At 31.2% G+C, this 14653-nt stretch overlaps 1 protein-coding gene across 1 annotated transcript in view; it reads right to left on the bottom strand.

The window, feature by feature from the left end:
- Positions 1-2628: 2628 nt before the first annotated feature.
- Positions 2629-14653, bottom strand: part of LOC113514412 (homeobox protein HMX3-B-like) — a 31637-nt gene continuing 19612 nt past the window's right edge. The window contains exons 3-4 of the mRNA XM_026898495.3: positions 10011-10117; positions 2629-5244 (exon numbers count right to left, since the gene is read on the bottom strand). Of these exons, the coding sequence (XP_026754296.1) occupies positions 4601-5244; positions 10011-10117 (751 nt within the window). The 3' untranslated portion in view covers positions 2629-4600. The remainder of the gene's footprint in view (positions 5245-10010; positions 10118-14653) is intronic.

Raw genomic sequence — 14653 nt, 5'->3', positions numbered from 1 at the left:
ATCACTATCTTACCTTTACAAGCAGCCATGTGTACGTTATTAATTTCCATTTTAAGAACTCATCAACTTATTATATTTATAAGCGTTTATAATCTAATTTAGGAGCAACTACAAATCCTAATACCTACAGTATTTCTATAGTAATTAATTAAAAGGTACCCAAGTTTTGTTAAAAATAGATATTACAGAACATTCTCCGAATGAAATTAGTAATTAATCAAAACATTCAATCAAGTAAGCGATTTTTTATTTATTCTAGGTACTACTCAACCGTCAATTGTATTTGTTTCTTTACCCTCTTATTAAGTACTTTACGTTCCTTAATCATAAAACTAACCTAAATATAGCTAAGGAAACGGTAAAGTACCTACTAGTTGTACACAAAGGTTTTCTCTAAGATGAACACCGAATAGTTCATATTTTTAGATTATTTTAAGACATTCATAGTATTCTCTACAGAAAGTAGTTGCCAATTGTCCAATTTCAACAGTGGACCGTTTTATTAATTTGTCATTCTTATACAAAAAAATGCTATGAAAAAGCTTATTCATTTGAGATCTACGACGTCATATGCAATCACATATAACAGTTCAGTTAAATTACAGAAAGATTGTATTCAATAAAAAAAAAGCTGCACGCATTCAAATTCCATTTCGATAATTAAACGACAGTTGATAACGACAAAACGTCGGAAATCCACGGCACGCGAAAACTCGCGTAACAGTCGGAGCGTGGCGACACTTGGAGGCGCACGACCGCCCCACAATAACATTCCAATTTTAATTAAATTAACATTCTCATCTGCACTAACTTAATCTAATAACTCGATAGATGTCGCTGCTACTTTTACAACTATATAAAGAATCAAATTTAACTTTAAATTGACAGCGCCAAAGTTCAATATTGCCCAAACAGACACACATCGAATGACGTAATTAGCGTGCGACATGAATTTTTCATTATACGCCTTAAGCTTCTGATAATAAGATTCGTTTCAATTTGTTTGACTTGATAGCGTGCAATTTCGTGAACGCATGCTAGTAATTAGAGGATTGTCGTGATAAACCAATGTAATCTCTATTACTTAGCGATAAAATCCAAATTGGTTTATGGTAATAGCCGCACGTTCGTGATGCGATGTCGTTTGCACTATAGTGTTTTGTAAGTTTTTTTACGAGGAGTAATAATCGAATTAATATCGCGAATCACTTAATTAAATAGATAACTTCATAAGAGGGCCATTTTGGGCGATTATTGCAATAAAATGGATTATCAATAGTCATTTGAATGACTCGTCTAATTACAGGTATAAAATTTTAAAACTGAAAGTTAGATGTAGATAGTGGATGGATCCTAATGGATGTATTTTTATAAGTGAATACTTGCCTGCGGAATAACATTTTATTCTAAATTTTATTATTTAACCAATTATAATCTAACCATATTCTATTACCTTTATCTGTATTAATATTAAAGCACTTTTACAGTCACAAGTATATGAGACATGATTTTTTTATTTTTGATTTTGTCATAATAGCGAAATCAGTATAAAAAAAAAGTACATTACCGGAGCAGAATATTATTAATATATTGTAAAAGTACGTTTATCCAAAAGTAAAGTCAAAAGTATGCACAATATATACCTACATATATAAACGTAAAGACCTCACTGCCCTTACTATGCAAAAAATTTCCTAGTTACTCAAAAATAAAATAAAAAAAAATGCATAAAATACTATACTTACCAATAAAATATATTTTCCCACAGTTAAAAATATTTTAATTTTTTAAACCATCACCGGAAATAAGCCCTTGTAAACTGCCCTTGCCGGAAACCGAGTTTATCCGGATGTGGCATCCGTGGGAGGTTGGTGTGGACGCCTAACGCGTGCCGACGTTTAACTACCCTACTTTTTAGCACGATAACCATCATAAACGTTCTGTTAGCATTTCGCACGCAATTGTTTAAAATTTTAAATGTCTCTTTACTCTTTGATTAACCTACATAGCGAAAGAGTATATTATGATAAATAATTAAAAAACGATTTTAAAGAAACAGCAAAAAGAGCATAATTAAAAATTCTAATGCCCGATTACAATTCTAGTTCAATTATACATCCATTCGTTAGTATCTGCTTATCTATATATTTCGCATGAATGAAAACCATAACAATTTCCAAACGAAAGAGGATAAAATACTTGTAAATCTTCTATTTATTTTATTTTTATCCTTTTTACTTTTATTTATAGTATAAAAAGTGTCTACAGGCGACGTCAGACCTGTTTAAGAATCTGCGGAATTGGTTAACCTAGCTCATCAGACCAGTAACCTTAAATTTAAAAATTACCTAACCTCCGACCGAAATAGAAAGAAGTAAATGTTTTTGCCTTTATTTTAGTCTACAGCAGACATACGATGGTAATACGTAAAAAAATAAATCAATCCTGACAAGATCAATGCGAAATCAAAACCCACGAGACCAGGTGCCTTATATCTTGCAAAAAAATTATAGTGTAAGGTGAGTGAGTAAAGCCGTTTTAAAAAACAAATATTCTCGTACAAGTGCTATAATTTTACGAGTAAATTCGTATTAGCGGTTAGGGTTTAATAAAAAAATAAATATTGCGAATTTTGTTTTATTCCTCGCCTTACTTCAGCGTATATAATAATTAAGTACAATGTAATGACGAGAACTTCAACTACTATCAATAAATAACATTAATATTTTAGAATTAAGCATTATTCAATTATTTAGGCTAGCAATATTACAGAATTACATTGAAGCAACATGGCAACATATTTTATACAATCACTAACCTGTATAGTACAGGTCAGTGTATATAATTTGTTAGCAGAATAGATAATTGGGAAATAAAATAATTATGGCATAAAACCACATTGTAACGAGGTTATAATTTATAAATATGTTAATTAAAAAAAAGACCTAGGCTTTAAGAGGTAATATCTGTTCAATTTACAAACGCTAATTAATTGATAAATAAATAGTAGCAACTAAACCTGCGAGTTCCAATTATATCTGCATGTATTTATTTTATGTTTAAGTCATACATAGCTGATTATTCTGATTTATTATAATTATATACATGATTTCTTTTAATAAACATAACATATTTTTTACAGAAATTGATTATACTATTTCGCTCATCTCAAATATAAGACAACGCTACAATCATTATTAAATAAACATTTATATCCATAAATAAGGAACATAATAATATAAATAATAAGACGTAGAAGTAACAGAAAGGTGAAACTTTAAGTATATGTTTGTTTCCTCAATTCATAAATGCACCGCCTGCTATTTCTCTGTTCGTCCAATAGTTAACTGGTACAGAATACACGTACCGTCCGGAGTTAAGTCCGTCAATTGTACATAAAATTTCACTGCGCATTAAAGTTTAATAAAATATATATTCATATATGTATAAGTAACATATATTCATATATAAATACATAAAGTAATAAAAATAATCATCCAATTGCGGTGGTAAATTGTGTTTAAATGAATGATATTTCGTGTAATATGTGAAAGGATAAAGGCCTTGATGAAAGGATAAAGGATAAAGTACCTGATCCTCTCTACCTCGTTAGGGATTGTCGATAAATATTAAAAGTGAATTGTGTTTTTTTCAATTAATGTTAATTATTATTTAAAAACGCTGGCAATTTACTGGTATAAAAATATTAGAAAACTAATAAATTGAGCATTTGTTCTGAATCCTGAATGTATAAATTTTGTATACAATAAAAATGTTATGCATACATAAATTTAAACAAAAATAAAACAGTAAAATGAAAGGCTAAAATTAAAATAAAAAGTGATATAGGTAAGTATAGAAATCAAACTTTGATTTCAAATATGTTTCAAACGTCTGAGAACATAAATATTACGAGAATATATTTAGATTAGGCGTTTATATAATTATAGAAAAATGTACTTAAATATTTGAATTGGTTACAAAATGTTTTTAAATATTTTTCTGTAAAAAAAAAAATAGTCAAAACTGAAGTTAGTCTTTTGGTGTTTATGTGAAGGTTCACTTCCTTTTATAATTCGCAAACATTATTTTCATGTGAAGCATTTATAATCAGTTCTTTAGTCTCTACTATTTACAATATTAACTAGTGCTTATTGCAGAATAAATACAATGAAACTTTATTAAAACATTCTTATTTACATTTTATATACAACTTGAATGTCAATTTTGTACGTTACATTTATTTGAATCTTCCATAACTATCGTCTAGTTAAGTAAATGAATAGTTAACTAAGTTTATTTACTAATTAATTATACCAGGCATGTACCTATACAAAATTACCTAATAACTTTTGAACGATTTGGCTTTGACACTCATATGACTAGTCCTTATATTAAATGTTCACAAGTTACGAATGTACTAATGGCTTCAGCAAGAGCAAAATCACTTCAAGTGCTTCAAAAGATGTTAAACGATATTTTAATGGAATGGATGTCCTCCAATCTGCTGGACCACAGTCATACTCATCACAATCACATTCTGATTTTAAAATATTTGTCCATCCGCACTGTCAGTCCTCCGCACGGAATCAATCGAACACTACACTAAACTTGACAGAGGCGCTCTAGAGGTGACCGGTGATGCCGGTAGCGGTTGAAGCTGCTGCGGCGCTTGAGGAGGAAAGTATACTCCGGGTTCGTTCGAAAATTGTGGATGAATCGGCAACGGAGTATGAGGAATCGACGTCGGTCTCGACTCGTGGTACAAAATCGGAACTCTGACTAATCGTTGAGCAGCGTGCGCCATATTGGCAGCCTCTAACTCTGCTGCCAATTGCCTCTTCCACTTATTGCGTCGGTTCTGAAACCATATCTTAACTTGCGTTTCTGTTAAGTGAAGGCTTGCTGCTAATCCGGCTCGTTCAGAGCTGCTTAGATATCGTTTCATATCGAATGTGGACTCTAGTTGGAACACTTGGGACCGAGAGAAGACCGTCCGCGTTTTCTTCTTTCGTTTGCCTAAATTAGCATTGGGATCGCGTTTCTCGTCTTTATCGAAGTCATCGCTCTCGTCAACGTCCGGGTCGGAGTCTTGTGGGTCTTGTTGTTGAGGGTAAAGTGCAGGATGGAGTCGTGGCGAACGAGGTGACGAGCGGGATGGTGAAGGCGGAGTGGGCACTCGAGGCGGGCTGCGAGGCCGCGGTGAACCTCCTGCCGAGCCTTCCTCGTTGGTTGTAGAGTCTTCTGTAACAAGGTTTTTTTTGTAAGTATAATACACAACATTTATATTATTATTATTCAATTGTACGAAAATATGTCCTTAACAATCAATTAGGAGATTAATGTTTGAGATGAAATCAAACTTTACTTGTAAAGTTGTTAAATATATTATGCATGTTGCATTAACATACATATACAATGTATGTTAATGCAATATGCACGGCGACCTAATTATTCCAATTATTACAACGATTGCTTTTGATAAAAATTACAAACTACATACTTTATATCATTGGTTTGAATAGTTCAAAATGAGGTATCTAATTGGTATTTATTCACACAGACAATATTTTTATTTCTATTTTTTTAGTAATGTACGCTAGCATTACTAAAAGAAAACATAACTATCTAACTAAACATATGCTAGCAATAACAGAAAATATGAACCGTAGATTACAAGAATATGAAATAATAATAATATTATATAATATATTTGTAATACCTGCCACTAGTCTTTTCCTGTCCATATTATCCTATTTATAATATGCAGTTATTGTGTCTATATAGGTTACAAGGCTCATGTAAAGTCAATAGCAAACAAATCACGGATTAATACGGCTTCTTTCTCGCTTACGAATGAGCTATACTAACAAGGATTAACAAATCCAATTACGCCGAAATCCATTTAAATCGTGCTTGTTACGCCTACAATTAGGCAATAAGTGTTACTGATTTTTATACGTTTATATTGAGGATTCTTGTTCGATTGTCAATGTATTTTTTGAAGATTTATTTTTGTTTTTATATTATTAGTATTAAGCTAAAAAAAATGTAGACCGAAGCACTGATCGCATAGAAAAATAGTAACTATGTCCTATAATTTTTCTTCTAAGGAAACTAAACATTCACATAGGTACGTAAGTTGTTACGAAGTCGAGCTTAGAGTAAAGTATTTACTAGAGGGAGACTTTGTACGAAAGTCGTTTGCTTGGGTACCACTGTCCCATTCGTGTTTCAATCGTGAAGCAGTTGTATTTGCATGGCTGTGTTTCGTTTTGAAGGGAGGGATATGGCAGTGAATTTACAGGGTACAGAGGAATAACACCTGTCCTCAGGAATGGCTACGCATGGGGAGTATCATGACTGAAACAGTATATTTTATTATGTCCATGGTACTACTCATGTCTACAGCCGACGATTACCACTTTCCATCAGGTGGGCCGTCAGCTTGTTTGCCATTCTAAGTTGTATAAAAAAAAAAAACAAAAAACCGATTTTAAAAAGAATATCTCTTTATGGATTCATAAATTAAATTCAATAATTCTAATATTAAAAAATGACAATTTACGGAACAATATCTCTTTATTAAGATCTCTTTGTTATTATTTGTCACTGTTTCAAATACTAAACTTGTTAGTGGTCTGTGATTGATTTTAGAAGCCGCGTAACATAATGCTTTGTTAGGTACCGTTTCTAGGCTTTCTGTTAACACAAATGCTTAGTACTTAAGCAGTTTACGATGCGCTTTTACTATTCCATCCTACATTAATTATTATAAATAGTAATAAAGTTCAGTTTAAATTTGTGCTCATAACATTGGAAACTAAAATCTTACCATCCTGTAGGGGGGAAAGGGATTGTTGGTATATATAGGGAGGTTAGTTCCCATTGCTATTAATATACCCTGTCAAGTCGATCTCTACATGGTTCCCCCTGGAAACTATCGTGACTAATTTATTGTTAAAGTTGTCATGATGGGCTAACTAACCTGCTTCTTCATCCTCACCAATTATCTGGTGCCTTGCCAGTGTATACCCATAGCGCATGCGAGGTTACCATTCCATCGTCACCTATTTAAAACAATTATTAAAAAATTGTCGCCGTGTGAGGCTGGCATAGAATGGACCATCCCTTCCTTTCCTGTAGGTGGCATGGGCAACAACGTCTCTCTCAAAACATCATCAAATCCTAACTAAGGTTGCTAACCCGTCTGCCAAGCGTGGCGATTTTTGACAAAACTTCCCAATCTATGGAGGACGCCTGTGTTCAGCAGTGGACAGATAACAGCTGATATATAGACGTGAGAATATTGTTTTTAGTTTTTAAGCTAATCTTATAACACACATTTTTTAAAACTAATTTTTAAAATTTTCTTACCTCCATTCTAAAAACATCAATGAAAAAGTTGTTAACAAAGTGTATTAATAATAATAATAATAATGATGATGTATTACATGTAGTGCAGTTAGACACTTTATCTAGACATTATTAATCTAAGCTAATCGACTACATTTTGTTATAGGGTATATTCGAATTATTTTCTTTCATCTGAACTAATTTCTTTAAAGTGGAAATATTCAATTTTTTATATATTTATTTGTAATAGATAAATTTCGCTCATGAAAACGTTATCGTAACATGATCTATATTTTATTTATAAAAAAAAAATGTGCGCAGTTGAAGCGAGTCACTGGCAGATTGTACATTATTACACCTATTTATAATATGTCTTTAATATTATATTTAAAAAGCACATGCCAGCCAAAAACTCATATTCAGTAAGAAAATTAAGAGATGCACGAGATATCGTTAAATGTAGCAAACACCGTTTTTGGCGCGAATATGAACAGTACGAATACTAGAGTGAAAAAGAGATAGGTATACTTTTGACATTTCGCACAGTGTTGCTATATGGGTTATTGTATGTGGATGGTAGAAAGCATTGTTCGGTCGGTTTGGGCCGCGTGAAATGGCGTTGCCTTTGTTTTGCTACGAGATGGGTTTTGGGAAATTAAAGCCGGAGTGGGGTTGAGCGGAGTGATGACGATTGCTTGTTTACCGATGTATGTTTGTAGTGACACGGATAATGCTTTTTTTGTTTGATGTATAATTGAACCATGGCGAAAAGGAAACATCCTTTGCTTTTAAATATGTACGAATGACCAAAATATTTTACTAGATGGTCTGAGGATATTATCGACCCTTTGTATTTTTATTAAATAGCGTTTAATAAGCTGATTATATTGTATTGCTACAGATTTTTTATTATGGCAACACTATTTTCCTTCTTGTGCGATCTTTCCTTGTACTGTTTATGTAAAAATTAAAAATAATATGTTAAATAGTATAAGAGTGCTTAATTATATAATGGCTATTATATTACTACTACTATATATATAGTAGGTACTACTTTATATTAGAGATATCTAAAAATATAATAGATTGTTTAGGAATATTGTGGTAGGTTACATTCAATTTGATATAGATATAAGGATTCCCTACCAAATTCTTGACGAATCACCAAGTCCATGCCAGGTTCAGAAAAAAAAATTAATAAATTATATATTTGAAAATATTACAGAATTGTACATTTTTGTCTTTATTACTTATTCATTGTTTATGGTATTAGTATATTATCTCTCATTTCTGATAGAATAACGAGTATCAGTTGTAGGTATCCTTGTTAACTATCGACTTTGAACACCTGGTCCGTGTTGGTATAATCCGGCGCCACCTGACACCAGTACCACGAAATCACAACTGTAATTCGACACGATTGTAGGTACGAATCGATTTACAGTAGTAGGGTTGCCATTTGAACTTACAACTCAAATATCTTGCCGTTCTCTTTTCGTTAGTAATAACAATTAAATTAGTACACAGCGTTTCTTCTATTTATTTTCATACGCTTGAATAAATTGAGTAAATAAAGCGATTCTTTCCGTATTTCTTTAGCTAAAAACTAAAGCCTTATAAAGTTGTTTTGTTATTCATCTCTATGAACCAATGTTGTTATTCACAGAATTACTAATAAGTCCTTAATAATATTATAAAAACAAAATTAGTTATGTTGGAACTCTAAAAAAACAATATCTAATAATGAATTCCAGCTTCATTAGTTACACTATCTTTTAGATCTAATGCCAAATTTTTGTCAACTATATAATAGTTGACCAAATTCAAGAAAAAACCTCATGGAATCAATTTGTAACAAAAATCCATCTTCTACTACTTACATACTCGTATAAAAATTTATATATATAATAAAACGTTTAATTAGATATATAATGAATAAGTGTTCTTTAACAATTAAAAATTTTTATTTTTATATTTTAATTATGGAATATAGAGATAAATATGTTGTTGGTATAAAAACGCCATTATATATTACCTCACAGACAGTACCAAGCATATGATTACAAGCAACATAGCAAACATTTGCACTAGTTCCCGATAAACTTTAAAACAAACAATGTAGTAACAACAGCCCTGCACCGAGGCCGTAGCAGTGCGCAATAATCCCCTTGTTACGACGACAGCATTCGCATTGCTTTGTTATGTTACATTTCATAATGTCGATTCGATATATCGATTTACTATCGAGATGTAATCGATATTATTCTATCGAATAGTTTAATGCACGAACTATTTATGTTTTCCCTCCGAAAAAAATGCATGTGATATATAACGAAAAAAAGAATGTGGTAAAGAAGGTGATGCACGGTTATAAGTGTAAAGGGAGGCCCAAAAATAAATAGATTTTGTAAAAGATGACATGACCAGAAAGAAAGTGAGTAATAAAATGATTGCAATGAGAGATGAATGGAAGAAGAAAACGTATTACACCGACACAAACAGCTATGGAAAAAGAACAAGAAAATGACAGAAAAAAATAAAGACGAAGGGTTTATAGTAGATAGATAAAGAATAGATAAAGATACATGAAACTCGGCTTTTAGTGCTTATCTCAAAAAAGAACTGGGTCGAAGGAAAATATAAATATTCCTTACCTCTTGGTGGCGTGGACCTCTCGTGTGGTCGCTGCCAGTACCACGGCGCAGGAACCAAACCCCCATACCGTCCGGCCAGCGCACTCCATTGTGATATTAGTCCCAACCTGCGAAATAACATTAATTTATGAATTTACTGGTGGTAGATTTGTAAGAAATTTTCCTGGGTAGATACGATCTTACCAATTGCTCTTGTAAAATAGTATTTAAAAAAAATAGATATTTGCAGCTACTTAGTTACGATTTCTTTATATAGACAGTTTCAGAGCAGTAAATAAAATTCTAGATTCAATTCTTAGTTTGATCAGGAATGGTTAAAATCCTTGTAATATGACTATCAACTAGAAGTACATTGTTCGGTACAGTATCACATCGAATATTATAATTTTAAACAAATAGTAATCTTTCCAGCGAGCCCCTTTGGGTATTGTTATTATTTTATACAAATTAGAATCTTACAGAAAATAGTAATCGTCGCTTATAAACAAAATATAATATTAAAATTATTTACAGAATAGCAAAGGCAATACACCATACTGTTCTCCTTGGAGTAGGTAAGCGATTGCCACAACACGCCTGTAATAAAAAAAGAAGCATACTTATGATCCTAAACTTCATCTCTTAAGAGTTGTGATAACATTGAACATGATAAGACTGCATATAAGTCGTAGTTTGGCTTGAAAGATACGAAATCTTGTGATATTTCATACAAAAGAGATACATTTGTTCTTAAAAGTAGCAACGCATTGAGTACGTTTGATGAAGTCATGTTTCATGGCAGCGTCTTTTCTGAGTAAATAAGATATTGAAATACTTCTACAAATTAATTAAAACTAATCATTTATTGCACTATATTTTCATATATACTTAGAAAATAAGGACGTAATGATATCAATTTACAAAAGTCACTCGACGACTTGAGCGAAATAAAAATGTGAAACAATCAACAAAGTGGAAAAGGAAAGTGATAAATCACTTTGCGGAGTATTATAGTGAAATGTTAGCTACTTGTACTGTATTGCGGGTAGAACAAGCTTTCTCACTTACTGCGATCGCGTCGATGTATAAGTATCGATTGTTGAACAAAGGGGATTGCGGCACTACGCCTCTGGGAGCGCCGGTTGACGATAGTGCTGCGATCATATCGATTATAATTTATTTATACATCGATACTTTTGATGTTTATTTTAATTTTATTGTAGTGATAAATGAACACAAATATATGATATATACATATGTACATATATATGAGCTTATAATTTCACAAATCATCTCAATCATACACTCAATATAGAGACATGGTGTCTCCTGCAGTACCTACGAAATTAACTCAATTTTAATTCTATTAAATGTGTCGTATTTTAGAAAATTACACTATATATTGTTCTCTTCTAATAGTTATATTATAGTTATTTAGTTTGTATCTAATTTGAATAGAACATACAATATTCACTAACTAAATATTTACTTTTATCTTTTTAATGTAAGACTACATATAAATGTAGTCTTCTATTTAATTCTAATTAAAAAAAATATTGAATGATAATATTCACTACTGTCTATGTTTTAGCTGTTCTGTCCAAATACCAATTTATTTTATTTTTCTTTAATCAGATTTTTTTTATTAATCTAAATCGACTATTAGGTACAAACATTTAACAATATCGCCAAATCGGTTCATTCATTCTCAAACGATCCGATTACCAACAATCATATCGATGTAAATTAAAAATAGTTACATTGAATATTGTGAGTTGCGTTTTATCGATAATTAATATTGATAACACTAATCATAAATTATTACAGTTATCGATAAAATATTGCTATTTGATTATGTAATAATGTATCAATTAATTGATATTCGAACTCTCTATTACTGGTTGTAGATAATGCTTTTTGCTAGACATTCGAGTTCGAATCCAGCCCTTAAATGCAATAGATGAGTGATGGATGGACTGACAAACACGTGCACTATCGCCTTTAATCTAGTATCTGTGGCAACCTTAATGAAGGAACTTGATAAAATATATTAAGTACATATTTCAGTAAGACAGTTTTATTACTAGTAATAACCCTTTATTCTTTTATTTATCTTACTAATATAATTATAACAAGATGATGTCTGTACATGAGAGACGTTTAATAAAAATAATAAAAAGTCTTAATAAAGATCAATCGTTGCCAAAACTATATTTTTTACAAATTTTGTCAGTCTGTCTGTCTGTATGTTTGTTGTAGCATAACACAAATACATCAAACTGGAAGCGGTATTCACAGTTGTGTGTCTAAAGATCTAACTCAAAAACTGATGTATATTTTATCTTAATATCCGATCTAAAAATTATCTATTTCATTGGTTTTCCTATTTTTAAAATCCGCTTATACGAAGTAGTGAGCAAAATCTAGTTTCACTATAAAATATATATAAAATATATATAAAATTTAATAAAATGAACAATATACTTCAAATACAAAACCCTTTGCAGGTAAATAGTGCCTACATACGTATTCTTTATTGATGACATAAACAACGTGAAATATTAAAATTAACTAATTAAACAATCTCAAAGTATAAAAAAAAAATATTGGGTTGGCTTCTAAGGTTGGTTTGTTATTTAATGTTTAATTGTCACAATAAAAATGTGTGACCCTCTTTGTAATATTCTCTGACTGGGTAGAGTTTATTTTATGTAAAAGTGAGCACACAATAATAATAGCACAAATATTAAGAGCATGTATAAACAAACAAATGTCTACAAATTCGTAGATATCTACGATTTAGTATATCATCGTCTACGACGGTACTACGTATTCGCTACGCGCCCACTACGATATTTGCTGCACGAGCTACGCGAGAGTTACACTGCTCTCATGTATTTATGTATGTATATTTTTTTAATTTTGACCACATTAACACGTTCAGAAATTAATTTATAAAGTTTTGAATACAAATTAATGCTGATATAAATATTTAATATTTTATACAAGAATTGTGCCGTATAATGGAATTACCAAAATTAAAAGTCTACAATTTTTATAAAAGCTGTTCAGAAAAGTTGTTATTTAAATCGATGACTTGATTAGAAAGTTCGTGATTTTTATCAACTATATTTTATTGTATGCGCTGCTGCTAGCGAGGACAATAAAATATGAAAATATTTTGCAAATAAATTGAAAACAATGGTTTGAAAAAACTTATATTGTTTAGTTATTTTCTATATATATATATATATATATATATATATATATATATATATATATATATATATATATATTACTGATAAAATAAAGATCTTTACTTTTAATCTTGTTATTTAAAACTAGTAGTAAGTAGGTATCAAAAGATTACGTCTAATTTATTTTAACATACATCAACCTATCCTAAATTGATACCCTATTAAAAATAGCAATAGATATCATCCCTTGGGGCAAACTGTAACTTGACTCAAAATAAACCCTTTTAAAAAGAAAACGCCTAATTACCTCTTTAAATGCCCGACAAAATCAATAGGGAAGTATAAAAAAAGCCGTATTTACCAATCTGCATTGATTCTTAATCCGCGACGTTCCAAGTTCGAAGTTCAAATTCCATTACACCATAAAGCAGTGCGAAGAGTAAGGTTGATTCTGATTGGTCGGCTCACCGCGTCCTGATTGGCTGACTCGCTAACCCCGCCTCCCTCTGGGGGTATAAAAATCGATGCGGGGCTCCTACATTTTCTTTTTGTCACGGCGCGTCGCCCGACACTTTTCAGTTGTTGCTAATAATGGCGTTTGTGCTTTCTTTTATGGTTTAAAGTGTTTACTTGTATCCGTTGTCCGTGCAAGCGTCGCGGGAGCCTTTTGTTAGGTCAGATAGGGTATTCTGAGATGCATTTAAAAGCTTCTCAGGGATGTCTTTGTTATTTTCTAGGTTACAGGTGCGACTATCCCGCTACGGATACTTAGAGGTTTCAGGATACCACTTGTTTAAAGAATATTGTTGCTTACAAACATTAATAGACATTATATTTATATTGGCCTTATATTAATAAAATGGACTTATGACAATGTTGCAACAGTGATATTTTATTATTTAGGATCTATTACCATAAGTACAAAGAAAATCAATTATATTCCTAAAATAAAAAAAAAAATACTTAATATAAAATGATTGTTAAATCATCATCTCCCATAATAATCGTGTACAATGTCTAACTGATGATTACTGATACTTTACTGATGGAGGAACAATAACTTCCACAAATCAAAAATTCCACGAGTTCTTCAAGGAAATGTTCAACCCATATACTATATGTATGTATAATACTGTATGTGTTATGGATTGAAGATTTCCTTTTTTGTATCATTTTGGTATCTATTCTGGCAATTATATATGATTAGCCTGAATTACTGTAGTGGTGTATAAGGAACTTCCAACATTTACATGTACATATATTGGCAATGTGAAACTCTTTAAACAAAATACTTCAAAGCAGGAATTTTATAAAGTGGTTTTCAAACGAATCATCTTGCTCACCTACTTCCCTTTAATTCAAAACCAAAATATTATATACAATTTGTGGTATGTATCTACACTGAATAAGACGTAAATTTATAATGGTAAGTCGACAGCTATAAATATTTTCCCTCTAATCTTAAAA

The sequence above is a fragment of the Galleria mellonella genome, unplaced genomic scaffold (genome assembly GCF_026898425.1).
Source record: "Galleria mellonella isolate WM207_F2 unplaced genomic scaffold, CSIRO_AGI_GalMel_v1 utg270, whole genome shotgun sequence".
Taxonomy (NCBI): domain Eukaryota; kingdom Metazoa; phylum Arthropoda; class Insecta; order Lepidoptera; family Pyralidae; genus Galleria; species Galleria mellonella.
This window is presented reverse-complemented; position numbering and strand designations above follow the sequence as displayed.